The 19,538-nt window shown below is 36.7% G+C and overlaps 1 protein-coding gene across 1 annotated transcript in view; it reads right to left on the reverse strand.

The window, feature by feature from the left end:
• frg1 (FSHD region gene 1) overlaps positions 1 to 19,538 on the reverse strand; it is a 49,356-nt gene that overhangs the window by 7,689 nt on the left and 22,129 nt on the right. The window contains exons 5-8 of the mRNA XM_028802086.2: positions 12,693 to 12,807; positions 12,007 to 12,111; positions 2,648 to 2,739; positions 65 to 175 (exon numbers count right to left, since the gene is read on the reverse strand). Of these exons, the coding sequence (XP_028657919.1) occupies positions 65 to 175; positions 2,648 to 2,739; positions 12,007 to 12,111; positions 12,693 to 12,807 (423 nt within the window). The remainder of the gene's footprint in view (positions 1 to 64; positions 176 to 2,647; positions 2,740 to 12,006; positions 12,112 to 12,692; positions 12,808 to 19,538) is intronic.

Genomic DNA, 19,538 nt, shown 5'->3' on the forward strand with positions numbered 1-19,538 from the left:
TGTTTGAAGCAGACCTACTTTTTAATATTGCTATTCAGATAAAGTGTATTTTAAAAACACATACCTGTCCAGTAAAGCTTCATGAAAACTCCCATCTTTCCTTGCTTTCTTAAGGATTTTACTGTCTTCTTTAGTAACTTGAAGTTTATGATCCTGAAAACTCTGAAACTTCTTTCTGTAATTTAAGTAAAAAGTTCATGTAAATGGATATTAATCTATGATAATTGCAATTGCAATATCTTTCTTAAAACATTCATTGAAATAATACTACTGCTAATTAAACTTACTTCTGTTTTGTTAATTTTTATTGACATACTTTTTAATATCTAGAACCAGTAGCATTTATGTATTAAGAGCCAGTGGAGCACATCCACACCAGATGTTGTGCAAAATAATAAGCTTCCCTGAGTAATTTAACTTATTGTTAGATGTTTACAACATCCTTCAACTTTTTCTTCTCCATATCAAATGCTTAAATGTATTTACTTATTTAGAGAAATATTGCTTTTAATAGTATGTGAAATTGTCCTTATGCTGGGTTCTGCAAGCCTGTCTCCAGCTAATGGGGCTAGACCAATTGGCCCTGCATTGCTCAACACCCTAGCCTGTGTGTGTGTATGCACATGTGCAACCGGAACTTTCCAATTTAGTAATGGGGCTTGATAATTATTGCACAGGTACATGTGTTTTTTTTTTTTTTGTTAAATCACGGGTTTGCAATTCCAAACTAAGCTTTTTACAGTTAAGGCTATGAAGCACATTACATTCCTTAAAGATAGAGACAATAATCTGAAAAGAAAATTACATCTCGATTTTTCATCCACTACTGAGGAGGAGATAGCTAAAGTTGAAAAATCCACCAAAAAAGTCTGCGTGTGCTCCTTTCACTTTTTGTGGAAAAGTAGTCACCAGTAGGTGTGTGCGATATTGGGAAAAAAAAAATCTCAATATTTTCTGGGACTTTGACGATAACGATAATTCCAAGATAATGTAATGTATTATTTGAAATTATATTGAATTACATTTTTGTCATCTATAGCTTTACTTATCAGGTCTTTTTGTATTTTTAAACGTCATAATAAATAAGATCAATTTAACCTAAACTGCATTTTATAGAGGAACCCCAAATTACTCACCAATCGCAATATGAAGCCTATGCCCAAAACAAGGTAGCCTCTTCCAGTTATTAATCCGTAGTGCACTGTCAACGTTAGCCCCACTGTCCGTTGTCATGCAAACCATGCGGTCTTCTCGCAGTGACCATGATGCCAGCGCATCTTTCAGACCTTGCACAATGATGTTGCCAGTGTGATCTTGTGGGAAGTAGGATGTTTGTAAACAGAAGCTTTGCAGTTGCCAGTTTTCGTCAATGAAATGCACCGTCAGGGAGAGGTATGGCTCGGATGTTCGGCTTGACCATAAATCCGTTGTTGTGGCAAAATGTGAAACCTTTTGCAGTTTACGCGTCAGAGTTTGGCGACATGAATCGTACAACTTAGGCAGAGCGGTTTGACCGAAATATTTTCGGCCAGGCAGTGTGTACCTTGGGTCTAAATTATTCAAAAGCTGTTTAATACCATCTCTTCTCAACCACTTGAATTGGCACCATATTTTTTGAGATGTAATTGGTGACGGCGTTTGTTATATCATGCCATCTGTTGCTTTCTTGTCGTAAGGCACTTTTTTGCAGAATGAGTCCGCTAAAGTTTGCTGAGTGTGTTTTTGTGCTTGTACCTTGGTTACTTTAGACTTGTGCTGGACAGCTGACTCCTTAAGCTTTTCGTATTCTTCGTATTCTGTGCGGTGGTTAGTTCGCAAATGGTGAAACAAGTTAGTTGTCGAGCTGTCTTTAACGGCAACTGATTTACCACATAGTTTGCAGACTGCCGTCTTCTGAACAACATCAGTCTTTTCAAAACCAAACCACTGCCATGCGAGTGAGAATGAACCACGTCTGGCAATTAACTCTGACGATGTAGATGGCGAGGCTGTTTCATCATCTGGCGCTGTTTGTTTACTCATTTTGAGGCAGGGAGCGACGCTAACTTGCAGCTTGCTGGACGTGCACGCCTATGCAACTCACTTTGTGCACGCGCAGTGGTCTATACTGTTGCATTAGTGATTGAACTCTTTCTTTTTTTTGCAAAGCGAGTTACATACTCAATTTAATCTCGCACATCGTTAAAACAGCAATTAAGATATAATCGTAAATGATGTATATCGCACACGCCTAGTCACCAGCATGATGGTTCTGTTCAAAAGGTGTGGGGATTCCTAGTGTGGGAAGAATAGGTATGATTGTAGAAAATAATTAGAAAATGATGTATGCATTGTTTGTTGTCCTCATGTTGATCAGCATGCACTTGGAGTTGTGCAGTGTATGTAGTTCACATGTTTTATCTGTGTTTTCAGGGTTTCTCATTTTTCAACCCAGACCTGTACCACCCCAGAATGTTTTTACTTTTCACAATATATATTTCATTTATCATCCAATTTTAGATCTGGCTATAGAACCAATTAACAAGATTTTATACAAAAATTAAAATGTTGTAATTCAAATTGAGAAACAAGTCCACAGGATTCAACCAAATAAAAACAAAGCAAAGACTTGCAAGACAGATATTATTTAAATATTAAAAATGCATACACGTAATTGATTTCGCACTGCTTCACATTTCCTTTGTCTTCATCCGGAATATCATCTTTTCTTTTAGTTTCTCTTTCAGCACAAGAACGAATCTAAAGACAGAAACATTAAATGCTGAAATATTTTCTGGTAACAAATAATCATCATATAATTTCTCACTCTTTTTTTTTTTTTTTTTTTTACAATCATAAAGTAGTATAACCAATAATAGGGTTGGCGAATATTCACAGACAGTTAAACGTGAAAACTTTCAGGCAAACTTAAAATTGGGTTTATGAATGGATGAATTTTTACTTAGATAACAAGAATATTTAGCAAAGAAAAGAAATAGTGTGGTTGTTTAAAATTTTCTGATTTTACATTTGAGAGATGCTTAGACTATACAGGGTAAATATTTATTTTCATTAAGATTTCTTTAGCAACAGCAACTGAAGTTCATTTTATATCACCAGTTCAGAAAGAAGCATGCAGTTTTAAATGCTGTTTATTGAACATTCCCTTTCTTCGCAGTAAAGCTGTTTTGGTAAATGATATTATATTAAGTACAAAATCTGATCTGTGTTTTCTCACTGAAACCTGGCTTAGTAAATGTGACACTGTTCCCCTAGCTGAGGCGTCACCAGATGGATACTCGTTCCTTCATAAGTCTAGAGATTCTGGTCGAGTAATAGGGCTTGGAATAATTCATTGTAACAAAATGCAAATCACATCTAAAAATTTAGGCGACTTTACATCCTTTGAGGCATTCATTTTAAATATTAAAACAGATTCCATCACAATTATAGTGCTAGTCTACAGACCACCAGGGCCATATTCATTGTTCATGACTGAATTTAGCAACCTTTTATCTAATTTGGCTATAAATTATGATCACGTAGTACTGATGGGGGATTTTAACGTACACATTGATGTGGAAACTGACACTTTTAGCAAATGTTTTACTTGTTTGTTAAATTCAGTAGGATTTTGTCAGATTGTCAAAGGTCCAACTCATAATCATAACCACACATTAGATTTAATTATAACTTACAAAGTTGAAATTCAAAATTTAAACATTGCTCCATTAAATGAAGTTATTTCCAATCACTACTTAATTACATTTGATTTAGTCCTGCTTTTGCCAATGCACACAGATTAAAAACAAAGACATCTAGATTGTAATTCTGCTTCAAAATTTACAGATACTTTGAGTAAGTCGAGTGTAATTGTGGAAAACAATTTAAATCAGCTAACCTCACATTATAATGTGACCTTGAGAGATGCTCTGGACGCAGTGGCTCCCCTTAAAAAAAAGTGATCAAAGCACATAGAAACTCTCCCTGGTTTAATGAAAACACTCGAGCTCTTAAATTAGAGTGTCGAAAACTGGAGCGCAGATGGAGAACAACAAATTTACATGTCTTTCAAATTGCATGGACAGAGAGTGTTAAACAAAATATAAAAAAGCTCTCTTTAAAGCTCGCTCAGAATACTATTCTACAATAATAGATAGCAATAATAAAAATCCTCGGGTACTGTTTAGAACAGTTGCTAAATTAACAAATGGGATTTCATATTTACAGTGCAAAAAACCAACAGATGTTAGCAGTACAGACTTTATGAACTTCAATGAGAAAATTAAAAATATACCATCCTAGATCACAGAATCACAGTACAAACTGCACACTAGCTTAGCAGACCCTGCTTCACATTGCATTCAGCACTTTAGTAATTTTAATCCTGTAACTGAGCAGTAAATCTTAACTTTAATTTCTAAAATGAAACCCACTACTTGTTCCCTAAATCCAGTGCCAACAAAACTAGTAAAAAGCAATAGTTCATTATTGCATGGCACAGTACCTGATGCACTAAAAGTGTCGGTCATTGAACCATTACTTAAAAAGTCAGACCTAGACCCACACATACTAAATAATTATAGGCCTATTTCAAATTTACCCTCTCTCTCTAAAATACTAGAAAAAATAGTCGCCAATCAGCTTCAGTCACACATTACGCATTACAATTTATTTGAGAAATTCCAGTTTGGTTTACGCACTGGTCATACTATAGAAACGGCACTAACGTGGGTTGTAAACGAAATTCTGATATCCTCTGATGAAGGAATCTCCACTCTAATTATGTTGTTAGACTTAAGTGCAGCATTTGACACCACTGACCATTCTATTTTACTGCATAGGCTAGAAAATGATGTTGGCCTTACAGGCACTGTGCTCGCTTGGTTTAGTTCTTATTTATCAAATCGATTCCAATACATACAGAAATGTGCTGACAGTACTCTATCATTATACACAGAAGTGAGATATGGTGTCCCACAGGGCTCAATACTGGGATCTTTACTGTTTTCACTTTACATGCTTCCACTGGGATCTATCATTAGGAAACAATGTTAATTTTCACTTGTATGCAGATGACACCCAGTTATACCTTTCATTTAGATCAAATGAAGTTTCTCCGATGTTGTCTTTAATAAGTTGTGTTACTGAATTAAAGGAGTGGATGGATGAGAACTACTTGTCTTTAAACACAGACTAAAACAGGGATGTTAATTGTTGGAGGGAATGATGCTGATCACAACAACATTTTGTCATCATTTAACTCAGTTGGAATCACCATTAATTTTACTAAATCAGCTCACAATCTAGGAGTTATCTTTGACTCTAGCATGTCATTTAAAGTGCATATTACAAAATTGTCCAAATCATGTTTCTTCCATCTTAAAAATGATGGGAAATTACGGCGCTTTCTAAATAAACAGGATTCTGAGAAATTAATTCATGCGTTTATTTCTAGTAGGATTGACTACTGCAATGCAGTGTTCACTGGATGTTCAAACTGTTCTTTATACAGCCTCCAGTTAATCCAAAATGCTGCTGTAAGAATTATTACAAGAACAAGAAAATATGAACATAACTTCAGTTCTTAAATCCTTACACTGGCTCCCAGTTAAGTTTAGGGCAGATTTCAAAATCCTCCTTTTAACATACAAAGCATTAAATGGCCAAGGTCCAGCTTACTTGTCTGAACTTATCATGACTTACAAACCAGAGCTCACATTAAGATCTCAAGATGCTGGTCTGCTTATGATTCCAAGGATTAATAAAATAAGTGGGAGGTCGAGCTTTTAGTTACAGGGCTCCTAAACTGTGGAATGGTCTGCCTGCTACTATAAGAGATGCCCCTTTGGTCTCAGCTTTTAAATCCCGACTGAAGACTTACTACTTCAGTTTAGCATATCCTGACTACAGCTGCTGACTAACTGTGCAGACTGCATCTCTGTTGTTAGTCATTAGCACTAAAACATAAGTAACATGATCGTTATAATTTGTTACTAACCCTCACCTATTCTGTTTCTCTTCTCGGTACTCAAATGTGGCACTTGGTGCCACGGTCCACCTGCCAAGTTGTTTTGCCTGCCTAAGCGCTATAGAAATGTAATGAATTATTATTATTATTAAGGTAAAGTCATCCCTGATGGAGGATCGCAGGAATCGTGGGGTAGAGGGGTCCTTTCATCGAAATGGCTGGCCCAGCACTGTTTTAGCTGTGGAATGGCCAAATGGGGTAGGCAGCTTGATGGCTGAGGTCTCCAGGACTCTAAACAAATCCAAATAATATTATGTGATATCATCTACTGTTAAATTCTGCTCCATATTTGTAAAATTTTTATTTTTATACTGTATTGTGTATTGTATTGTATTGACCCCCTTCTATACGATACCCACTGCATGCCCAACCTACCTGGAAAGGGGTCTCTTTTTGAACTGCCTTTCCCAAGGTTTCTTCCATTTTTTCCCTACAAGGGTTTTTTTTGGGAGTTTTTCCTTGTCTTCTTAGAGAGTCAAGGCTGGGGGACTGTCAAGAGACAGGGCCTGTTAAAGCCCATTGCGGAACTCCTTGTGTGATTTTGGGCTATACAAAAATAAATTGTATTGTACAGTAATCCCTCCTCTATCGCGGGGGTTGCGTTCCAGAGCCCCCCGCGAAAGGTGAAAATCCGCGAAGTAGAAACCGTATGTTTATATGGTTATTTTTATATTGTCATGCTTGGGTCACAGATTTGCACAGAAACACTGGAGGTTGTAGAGAGACAGGAACTTCATTCAAAACACTGCAAACAAACATTTGTCTCTTTTTCAAAAGTTTAAACTGTGCTCCATGACAAGACAGAGATGACAGTTCCATCTCACAATTAAAAGAATGCAAACATATCTTCCTCTTCAAAGGAGTGCGCGAAGCGTATTTTACAAATTTTAGAAAATAACTAGCCTGCTCTTGCACTTTATAATGAAGGTGAAGGGTACCAGATTCCCATTATAAAGAAAAGACTTAGCCTTAATTTACCCAATTCAAAAGTGGACTGGCTGTATGCGTAACTTCACCAACTACCCGCTCATCTGCCTCTGCGGTACCATTTCACTCTCAAGGAGACTGTCCTCACTGCAGCCTGCGGAATGGGGAGAATATACTTAGCCCCAGGGTAATTTACCTTGGAAAGTCACCACTAGATGGGAATCGAGGTCTCTGATCTGTAGAGAACTAGAGAATAATTACTAAAAGAGATTTATAATACACAAGTGTTTCAGGGACAAAATACTGATTTCACATGCAGTATGTAATCAAGAGACAAAATGAACAGAGGTTATTGGCATCCATCCATCGTCCTAACTCGCTTATACAGTACAGGGTCATGGGGCAGCTGAAGTATGAGCAGCTTGGACGCAAGACAGAAACAATCCCTGCATGGGCCATCAGTCCATAGCATAGCAAACACACAAATGTGCCATTTTAGCAATGCTAAACCACCAAACCTGCATGTGTTTGGACGGTGGGAGGAAACTGGTGCACCTGGAGAGAACATACAACCTCCAAACCCCAGACTACAGCGCTACCATTGTGGCATCTTTATTCATATAGAATAGTGTGCCTTTGATGGTATGGCCACATGATGACTAGTCCATGGCAAAAACAGCCCTGTGTCTCACCGCACAGAGAAAGCAGCCACACAGGTGCACAAGGAAATATTGGCTCAATCAGTTGAGGGGGAGTATGCACAAGGTCAACGCCACATCTGAACATGCTCTGGACTAGCAAGTGGAATGTGTTGTGCCAAAAAGCAGACCCTGCACATCAACATTGGACAAATAAGCTAGAAATAAGAATAAATCTATTCATATTTTTCTCTCAGTTAAAGGTACTATAATAATAACAATAATAATTAATTCGTTCATTCATCCATTTTCCTAACACACTTACCCAGGGTACAGTTGTGGGGCAGCAACAACACATGAACAAAGCAGCAGTCCATCGCAGAGCAGGCAGTCTCTCTCATACTCAAACACACACTTGCCACTCTACCACTTTAGCAGTGCCAATTCACCTAAGTTTAATCAGGTTGAAATTTAGTAAGTTTAGTACAGAATTTTTAGCATAGACAAAGTGATAGTGTAGAGTGTTATTCCTGCCCCACAGCAGCAGGTTCCACATGGAGTTTGCATGTTTTTCCCATGTATTTACAAATTGACTGGAATCAGTGAATATCACTGAATCAAATACATTATGTTGAGTTTTTATCACCATATCCTCAGAAAGAGCAATTCATTATGAATTTTAAAAAAAAAGGGGGCAGGGTGGTGGAGGGAGGGGAAAAAATAGGTTAGTGGGGCTTCAATCTGCACAAACTACCAGTTTAATTTGAAAAGTTGGCTTGGGTCTTTCAAAAATCTAAGGCTTTTATTAAAAATACAACGTAGTGTCATCAGTTCGGTTCAGATTTACTGTTATGTTTACAAAGTAAAATGAAACTCATTGTGCTCTTTTAACTACGCCTCCCCTCGACGTGAATATTGCTTTGCTGGCTATGTAAAACAGCAACACTGAATGCGAAAGGCTTGGGGTGTTTCACTGTTGGGTTTTCATAATCCACTCGCAATGGCTATTACAAGCTGACAAACAAGCAAGAAATATATCCTTACCTCAAAAAATAGAACCAAGAATCTCTGTTAAAATGTATATTTACAGTTTACTTTTTTGTCATAGGCCTGTGTCATTAACTCAGAAGGCATGTTTTCTTAAATTGAAATCTTTGCCATTTCAAAATAAACATTTCTGGTTAAGTTTTAAAAATTTTCTTTATAATGGTACTCCGGTAGAACTCACCTTCATTTTGAAGTGCAAGAGCAGGCTAGGTTTTTTTTTTTTTTTTTTTTTTTTTTTTTTTTTTTAAGTTTATAAAATATGCTTCATTTTAGGGTGCAATTTCATGAAGCACACTAATACAGCTATGCGCCAAATAACGTCCATTCAGCAACATCCAACTGTATATTCATCTGATTTCCCATAAGTTTACAATAAGAGTTCAGAAATCCTGATCAGAGAACAGAACATAGCAGACATAACTGGACGTAGCGATTGCAACAGTTTTCTGAACGCAACACTTCTATCTCGGTCCCTTGTATACAAAGTGATTGCTCTGCCAGTACTGTTCTGTACTTTCTATTGTTATTTTAATGTGAACTTTCTCTACGTAAAAGTAAAAAGTTTACCATGTAAGAGCGTATGCTTCAATTTGTGGGATGTAGTGCCCAACAGCGTTGTGGCATTATACCTCTGTATTTAGTCAAAAGAGGTACACTACAGAATCCCATATAGCTTTGCATATAATGTTGTTCGCACAATGTCCAAATCACCTAATGTCCTTTTTTACAGAATGTCTCTTAGATGTTATGTGGCACATTCTTGGAAAAGCCTTGCTTGTGAATAACTGATATGAAAAATACCTTGAAAAGTTCATCCATTAACTTGCTCTCTGTATTTCTAAGTAATTGAGAGCACGCAGAGATGCGAGTTTGTTTTGAGAAATAGCTAATAGTATGTTGTATCCTGAGGTCGTCAACAGCATGGTGGCTTTAGAATAAGAACTGGGCATGTACTTTGCTCTCTTAATTTCTATTTAAAAGATGCAGGTAAATCTTACACTGCGTGAAGTCTGTAATTATTCCCTGCTGCCAAAGAAAAAGTCTTTAGTAGGATGTATACCTTGTCTTCTGTAGATGGAAAGTACTTGTACTGTACTTAATAACATAAATATGAACTGTGTATGATTGTTGTTTCAATACAAATCATATGTTTAGGGAAAACCATGTAGGTGAAGGAAGCACAGAGAAAAAGAAAGTTCCATTAATTAAAAAAAAAACAAAACACTTTTTTCTCTTATCTACTACTACAATACTATTGAATAATGATAATTACAAAATTATGCTAATAAATCACAAAGCTGTCAATACAATTATTATATTTGCAGTGACATTCCTATCCAATGCACTTCCCACATTTCTGCTTTGTGTTTTTCAGCAACATAACAGTTTCACCAGTAAACATTATAAACGAACAAGTATGTAGGTTAACAGAGTAACAACTACCGACTTGAGATTAAAATACAGATTGGGCATATGGAAATAAAAACAGATACTCCAGTTTAAAAAAAAATAAAGAAATAAAAATACACAGTTTTGGGGTACTTTTCCACATTAGTCATGCACACAATACCTTACCAATGTCTATAATTTCTTGACAAGTTTTAACACAAGAGTTTCAACTATCATAACAAAATATTTTAAAGATGGTGTAAGAAAATAAATTATATATTACAGGTAATTAATACAAAAACAGGTATTATACCCTTACAAAATATATTTATACACACACACTTACAAATGTGAAGTATTCCTGCATCTCTAAATATAAAATTTTATTTGAAAGCTGGAGATATAACAATTTATAAACAAAAAGAGAGCACGCCTTTTGTTTGTACAGCACTAGTCAGACAAACTGGGCAAAAGCTTACATATTGTTAATAACAAATAGGTAACTTACACTAAATACATTTTTCACTTTTTTTAATGACTACACAAACTCTTATCGCATCCCATAGTAAATCCTACACGGATAGCTAATACTAAGTTAACAATATTTAAATCAAAACCCTTGGGAGTAAAAATGGTTTTCACATCATTCTCTAAACTTCTAGAAGAGAGCAATACATTTTACACTTGCTTTTAAGCTCAGAGCAGACTTCAGTCTCAGCTAATGAACTTTAGACAGGTACTGTAAGCAGCATTTTAAGTGGAATAGACTGTGATGCTCCTTCCATTTCCCCAAAACCCCTGTGAACCACCGTTCCTATACGGAGTATGTATTGCGGCTGTTCTCCTCTACTTCATGGTCACTCAATCACTGTTATATTTGGCCAACAACTCTTTTGCCAAGATTCTCTCATATTTGCTAAGCCAAATGTATAGCTTTTAGGACACAAAAAATTAATGTGTACAGTTACTGGATCAATATGATGTTAGAAGGCATATATTTTACAATTTCCATTCACTACCCATGTAATGGATTGTTATGCTGAATTATCAATCATCCATTCTACTCCACCAAATCAGTGGTGTTGTTGGAATAGTGAGAGACATGAGCAGAGTTTCAGTGATTTGTTTGTCAAGTAAAAAGGCAAGAGAAAAATATAGTTTGCTAAACTGAAGGTATTTTGGATTAAATAAATGTGTTACTGCCATCGATTTCTTTTCACTGGTAAAAGGGACTACTGTTTAAAATGATAAAGTTGTTGTGACATGATTATTTTTACCTAAGATGAAGAAACATGCTTGTGGTGCTTCTACTTTTTGTGACAACCAACTATACAAAAATATAGTATTTTGCTGAATATCAGAATTCCTACATTAAAAATAGTTCCAAAGAATGCCTGTAATATTATCTTTTTTAGAAAATATTTCACTCATAAACTTAAGATTTACTTCTAAAATAGTTGATTTAAAATGATTTTATTCTCATATGTAAATATATATGCTCAAATTATTTGCACTTGTTGTTACTTATGATGTGAAAGAAGAATAAGTCGTGATTGGAGTACAACATGGATATTTGCAGGTACGCATGTATTTAAATGATATCTCTGGACAAAACCACAACCATACCTGAAACTCAACACTGGGAAAAGGAAATGGGAGAGGACAAGGTATCCCTTAATATTGAAAGACGAAAATCAAGATATTTTAAAAAACATATTGATATTGTCTAGCTCTACAGATAAACTTTATTTCTTACAGCTAATGAAATACATGCCACAAATGAGCTAATTAGACAGAAGGGTCCACATGTATTCTAGGAAAACTGATTTAACACTCCATAATATGCTTCCATTATTCTCCTACTTGTTCTGTGAAATATTTTTACAAATTTTCCATACTGGAAATGATAGGATAAGAAGGAAAATAAAAAAAAAGCAAAGTATCATAAAAACATTAACTCAGACCAAGGACACGAAATAAAGCATAAAAGCTCACCTTTACCATTTCCTCTTCTCCAGCTGTCTTTTTTTTAGCAACTACATCCCCATCTTCATTACAAGAGACAAAGCAACTATTTGCAGCCAGTAAAGCCATTTTACCCTGTAATTTACAAAATAAGCATTTAAAATTTTTATTAAATTTTAAAAGTACAATGAGTGCCATTTACCATACAACCATTTTAGCAGAATATACTTTATTTCAAAATTAAATGAAGTTAAGCTCAATAGAAACAGACTACTGCATGAAGGCAGGTAAGCAGGTACCATGAATAGGAGGAGCATAAGTCAAGAGTACAATAGAAGATGGACTTGCAAAGTCCATATTGGGAAAGGGAACCCAGACTGGTGAAAGGAGAGCATCTTTAAGTGCCTGTGTAGGTTAACAGCAAACAGGTATCAGTCTTGTAAATGTGGCACAAGTCCTAACAGGACAACAAAATGGGCAACAGTAAAGTAAGGTTTATAGTCTGGGTGAAAGCATGCCATCCTACCCCTAAGATACCAGAAGGCAGGTGACCCAGCAGCTGTTAGTGATGCCAAGTCCAGTCATCAAAGTGTGAGGCCAAGGAAGTTACTGGCCTGGGATAATAATTAGTTGATGAGAAAAAGTAAACTTTCTACTCACAGTTTATCACTGCAGGAATTCTGATAAAAAAAATAGAAGCACAAAAACTGACTCACATCTTGAAACACTGGTTCCCACTGTTCTCTGGAACCAATTGCATCTGAGCGCCCAATGACAACTCCTTCTGAATTTATCCCAAGGTACTTTCCATATCCAGATTTCAGTGCAATTCTAGCAGACGGAAAAGAATAATCTCAATTTTTTGCTACTTGTTAAATAATATGACATTGCAAATGAAAATCTTAACATATTATATTAACCAAGTTTGCTGCTTTGCTTTCAATCTGGACAGTCGAGTACCTTATCTATTCTTTAAAACATTTTTGTATTCTCCACTTTCTAATTGTCAGCTAAAGAAGGAATTAATGGAAATGCATAAACTGTTTTAAAATTCCAGTAAGATTAAAAAAAAAAAAAAAAAAAAACGCTCCTTTTTTCCTATTATTCCCATTGTGTTAGACTCTACATATTTTGTTTATGTTTTTATTGGTCTTTTCACCTTGTTGTCTTATTACTATCAAGTTTTTTTTTGCATCTCATTAATGACTCCTATAAATCACAGAAGCTACAATCTGGCACAGCCAATGAAAAAAATACTCATTACGTTAGTGGCAGTGATTTGAATTTAATTTCATCCAAATGCTACAGTATTCTGTTTGAACCAGCTTATTCTTTTTATACACCTTATCTGCAATTACTCCTTCATAGGGTTGTGGGATTCATGCTTCATGACTGGATGAAGAGTTATACTAAAGGATTTCAGCTATTATTGTTTAAATAAGTGGTTCCCAAACTCAGTCCTGGGCCCCCATGTGACTGCAGGGTGCCTCATCTTTTAAAGAAATGCCTCTGAGGATTTCCCCCTTCAGCAGATAAATCCAATATTCTTATTAAGGCAACTTTGATTTGGGGTTTTGTAATGGAATAAGGTAACAATACTACTTTGACATTGTATTGTACTTCATTTGGCAGATGGCTTTTACAAATGGAGCACAAGAATGTGTAACAAATACTCAGTACAATTATGAATGTGTCCTCTTACCCATTCTTGGATAATTTCAAATGGTGAGGCCAAATATTTCAACAGGGTAAGTTACCATTCAAAGCATGAACAAGTCTTCTGTTGCAGATTTGCACAGGATTCTTCCGGCATGCAATTGCAGGATAATATAGGATTCAATGAAGGCAGAATAAAGTTCAAAATCTCTCACGATGACAACAGAAAAACTCTATGTATGAAGAACACTTAGTGTCATGAGTTGGACTTTTTTGAGATCATTAATGTAGCAAAAATGGAATGCAATGCTTACTTAAGCACATGTAATGTTTCAAGTAAACTAATATTGCAAGGGGTACATTTTACGCAATAAAACCGTTTCTAAAACTGTAGGCCTTATGTATTACAAGTATGGCCACTAACCTAATGTGAAGACTGGTGTTGTCTGTCTAACATCAAACACTCAATATCAGGTTGCAGTGAGGACAACCTTAATTGAAGATCAGGCTTGGTATTAAAGTGATGTCTGTATTTTGTCTTCAGTGCGACTAGTACAGGGAACCCAGCTTTGCAGAGGTAAGTTCTTGCATTAAAACTTAACTGTTTTGTCAGATAGTGCAGGATAGCCTGCCAAAAATCAGAAAGATGTTTCAGTGTGAAAAAAGTTTCAAAGCACTGTTGCAAGAAAGCTTGACAAAGCCATCTTGTTCTCTGGCACTTATCCTGGTCACGGCTTATCATTGTGGAAGGCACACAGGTTTTCAATCCAGCTGTGCTACAAATTGAAGACAGGAAAGTACTCAATCACACAACAAGGTTTGGACACTTTGAAGATGGTGACTGATGTCACTAACTACAGTGATTAGAAGCTGCATTTTTTTTCTTTCTTTAAAAAAAAAAAAAAAGGAATAGATTTTCAGAAGTTTTACAGTTACAGCTTGCCTGGACCACAATTCAAGTTTCCTTATGATTAATTCAAGTTTGTTTTAGATAAGAACGGTCACAATTTTTGCTTTTAGAGAAAGATTGTATACATTTTGATATCGGCCTAATAGGCTGAATTTGCCAGACTCTCAAAATCACTATAGAGATGTGCAAGTTCAAACTTTGAGTTTAGTAAGAATAGATTTGCCTCATCACAGAACTCAAAATGACATGTAAGAACCTTACCTCAAGACAGCGATTGAACTTCAGGGTATAAAAGAAGCTGGTGGTGATCACTACCCCTCTCATCATATAAAATCACGAATAAGCATGTGTACAGAGGACGGCTCTTGATATCATTGACTGCTCAAACAGCCTTGTTTAAGACACTAAAATGAACAGACTTTACTTTTGGAGCAACTACTTTGACATGTACAAACCCCATCAGTACTTAATCCTACATATTTTGAGCAGTCTATTTCATTCGAAGTAATGAATGTGTTCAATGTGTCAAAACAGTCACATCAGTTACAAAAATGGGTAAAGACTTACAAAAAAGAAACTCCTTGTTTACAGTACCCTCCATAATGTTTGGGACAAAGACACATTTTTCCTTGATTTACCTCTCTCTCCCTCAGTTTAAAATTACAAATCAAACTGTGAAGCAGAGGGGTAAAGCAAGGAAAAACATGTCTTTGTCCCCAAACATTAGGGAAGGCACTGTATATCTCAATTATATTAAAACCTTCACAGAGACAAGCAGGTTTGCAATTTTGGCAATACCCAGTTGCAGGATATATAGAAAACTCTTTTGAAGTCTCTTTACCAGCTGCTCAGACACACCTTTCAAAATGTCCTCAATTCTCCATTTAACTATATTGTTAGACAATTATATCAGTTTCATCCATTTGGAGGTCGTTACTCCCAGCATCACATCCACTATTTCCTTATCAGCAGGTAAAATCCAGTCTTCTCTTATAGTATGCGGCTTCCCAGTCTTAGTTATGCTATTCTCTACCAGAAAGCGTGCATACATTACTTTAGCAATGCCAGTTCCTTTACAAGCAAGCAGATGTTGTAACTTTTCTTTTGCCCTTAAGTTCTTAAAGCTTTGCTTCAAAAAATTCAGGTGATTTTGACAGAAAATCTGAAAGTTTAGCCTTGAGGTAATGGCGTAATTTGGTTGACTTCACTGTCTTGTTTGCTAAAACAACTTAGAACAGCACTCCCTGGGTTCGGCTTGGGGTCGATGCTAGAGTGTGAATCAAAAAACAGCTAGATATTCTTTGCTGTATATTCTTCTACCTTTTAGTTTTGTTTGATCATTTCTTTTGGTTTATTTTTTGCTTTACTTGTAAATTTGTCACTTTGTTTCACTTTAAAATTTGTCAGTTGAAAGCCATCAATCCAATATATTTTATGTAGAATCCCTTTGCACTGTATCTATCTAACTGAAATAAACAGACTCACACAATTAAAGCATGTTGAGTAGTGGAATAAAATTTGAATAATCAAAAGACCTACGAGTAAACCCATTGGGGAATGAAGCCACAAAGGGTGAGTGAGCTGAAAAGAGGCAAAGGCATTAGCATAACAGGACCCCCCCAGCGTTAACGAATAACTGCGGCATATAAAGGTCTGTTTACACTCCGGCACAGGCAGTTACAGAAGCAGTTGAGCACAGAGGAATGCACACCCTGGTGTATTCATGGTTAAAGCATTTAGTGTGTGACACTGCGCAGTAGAAGAATCCCCCAACTTCCCCACTTCAAAGTTTTTTCTTTGCGTTTAAATATCAGTCTCTCAGAAATCATTTCTGTTTACACAAACATTCGTCTTTGCCCAGGGTGGGGTGATTTCTCATCCTGAACTTGTGAACATCTGGTTATCACTATGTGTTTTCATGTTGGATTGTAAAGGTGTGGATAGCAACAAATCATTTCACACAACTGTTCTTTAAATGAGCCAATGTTTTCTTGTCTAGCACCTGTGCAGTTGACATTCATAGGCACACACAGGGACACACGTTGAAAGGCCTTAGCACTAGAATTACCAGAGCCAACGAAAAAAACTCGTAAATCCAGCCCACCTTAAATCCCTTCACACTTCTCTGTCAGCCTCTTTTGTCTTGTAAATGTGTCGATAAGCCCAAGCAGCCTGCTATACCATCCCCCCTGAATGGGCAAGAAGTTCTTCCAGTTCCTGCCTCGACTGATTATCTGGGAGTGAGCTACCCAGAATTGTAAGGGGAAATAATTTGATGTGTGTTTTGTGTCTACAACAATCTATGTAAACACTTCGTTAAAACTGAAAAGTTTTTCATGTTTTAGTAATAAATAACAAAATGTAGACATGAACTGTATAAATGTGTGAAGGCTGATGAACAAATATCAAATCAACACTTTCACAAAAGGTACAAGTAAAATACGACAGCTTCCGTGGTGCAACGGTGAATTATAATCTGGAGGTCGCGAGTTCGAAACCAGCTCCCTGGCAAATTTACCGTTTTGAGTAGTGAGCTACTCTTATTGTTAACATTATACAATAAAAACATACATTTGATGTGTGTCTGTAAGAGCCAATGTAAATTTATAGTACTTGTAAAAGTTAGCTTTTTTTTTTTTTTTCACTTTAATTCTCTCAGTCCCGATCACGATACAACATCCCCCCCACCCCAGATCTGACACGGTTACTTTTTATCTGAAACTGGGAATAACTGTAGTTGTGACTGGTGTTTTCAGATAATAGAACTGGAAATTCTCTGATCTGGAGGGATAAAAGCGGACACATAAACGCTGGTGAATCTGCCTTCTTCATGTCTCACCATTAATTTAATTTTTTTTTTATTCAGTTGAATGTTCCTGCTCACACTGAATTAGCATACACCTTATGGTCCATGATGTCAAACCTGCACTAACAAAAAACAGAGACATAGGTATATATCACGGGTGGGCAGATTCAGTCCTGGAGGGCCGCAATGGTTGCTGGTTTTTGTTCCAACCCAGTTTCTTAATTAAAAAACAAGCCTTGTCAATTATTTAATTTCATGGCTTGCTAGTGCTTTAACTCTGCCATGTCAAGTCATTCTCATATCCTAGATTTTTTTCCTTTCTAAGGATAACATCCAAAATGATTTGAAGTCTAAAAATAGACAAATTATTCTCAGTGCTTCACTTTTTTCTCTTCACTTTCCTTCCAAGTATTTAATTCAACCCAATACAGTAATCCCTCACTATATCGCGCTTCGCCTTTCGCGGCTTCACTCTATCGCGGATTTTATATGTAAACATATTTAAATATATATCGCTGATTTTTTGCTGGTTCGCGGATTTCTGCGGACAATGGGTCTTTTAATGTCTGGTACATGCTTCCTCAGTTGGTTTGCCCAGTTGATTTCATACAAGGGACACTATTGGCAGCTGGCTGAGAAGCTACCCAACTTACTTTTTTCTCTCTCTCTCTCTTGCGCTGACATTCTCTGATCCTGACGTAGGGGGATTGAGCAAGGGGGCTGTTCGCACACCTAGACGATCCGGACGCTCGTCTAAAAATGCTGAAAGATTATCTTCATGTTGCTACCTTCTGTGCAGCTGCTTCCTGAAGCGACATGCTGCACGGTGCTTCGCATACTTAAAAGCTCGAAGGGCACGTATTGATTTCTGCTTGTTTGTTTTTCTCTGTCTCTCTCTCTCTCTTTGTCTGCTCTTGACTGAAGGGGTGTGAGCTGCCGCCTTCAACAGCTTTGTGCCGCGGTGCTTCGCATACTTAAAAGCCAAACAGCCCTATTGATTTGTTTGCTTTCCTCTCTTCCTCTTGCCTGAAGAAGGGGCCTGAGTTGCCTCGAAAACTTGCATATTGTAATCTTTTTAGTTAGCCAATAAAAGGTGTCATTTTGCTTGGCTTTTCTCTACATTCACAATGGCTAACACGGTACAACACCCTAGTACTACTCTCTCTTTCTGATAGTCTCTGCTCCTGACGCGCACTCCTTTGAAGAGGAAGATATGTTTGCATTCTTTTAATTGTGAGACGGAATTGTCATCTCTGTCTTGTCATGGAGCACAGTTTAAACTTTTGAAAAAGAGACAAATGTTTGTTTGCAGTGTTTGAATAACGTTCCTGTCTATCTACAACCTCCTGTGTTTCTGCGCAAATCTGTGACCCAAGCATGATAATATAAAAATAACCATATAAACATATGGTTTCTACTTCACGGATTTTCTTATTTCGCGAGTGGCTCTGGAACGCAACCCCCGCGATGGAGGAGGGATTACTGTAGTGCAAGATAAATACACACTGGTGTAAATGGAAACAAGCTAAATGAAGAAATGCTTTCTTTTGTCATTTGCATCTTATTGCTAATAAGGAGCAATTAAAAACCAAGACTACAGCTGTTTAAGACTAAAATAAGCAATAAGGGTTCAAAATCTTAACGAGTGAGACAACTAAAGTGAAGCATAAGTGTTACTAGAGCAATAAGTGCTTCTTATTAAGCAATTGGGTTGCAACAAAAACCTGCAGCCACTGTGGCCATCCAGGACTAAATCTACCCACCCCTGGTATATACGATTATTTGGAATAACTCATTTTAAGACCTGTATAGTACATTTCGGAAAACATTGTGGCACTGATGCAACATTATTCATATTATACATATTCATTTGCATGCCTTCTTGCACTTGTAATCAGTGATTGCATTTCCAAACACCCCATTCCCCCCCCCCCCCACAATTGCCAGTCTTCACATGTTGCTGTATGGCGCGGTTTCTTTTGTACTTCAGGACGTGCAGAGGAAAGAATAGTACAGAGAAGTCAGTTCCGCGCTATATGCAATCATCAGATTCAAATGTTAACAGTTCCACACACCCAAGGACCGTCCTTTCTACGTTTACGACATATGTACCTGTTGCAATGTACACACTTCTCTCTGTGCTATGGTTACTATTACACTGAAGGGGCTGGGGAAGCGACGGTCTTGGAA

The sequence above is a fragment of the Erpetoichthys calabaricus genome, chromosome 5, assembly GCF_900747795.2.
Source record: "Erpetoichthys calabaricus chromosome 5, fErpCal1.3, whole genome shotgun sequence".
Taxonomy (NCBI): domain Eukaryota; kingdom Metazoa; phylum Chordata; class Cladistia; order Polypteriformes; family Polypteridae; genus Erpetoichthys; species Erpetoichthys calabaricus.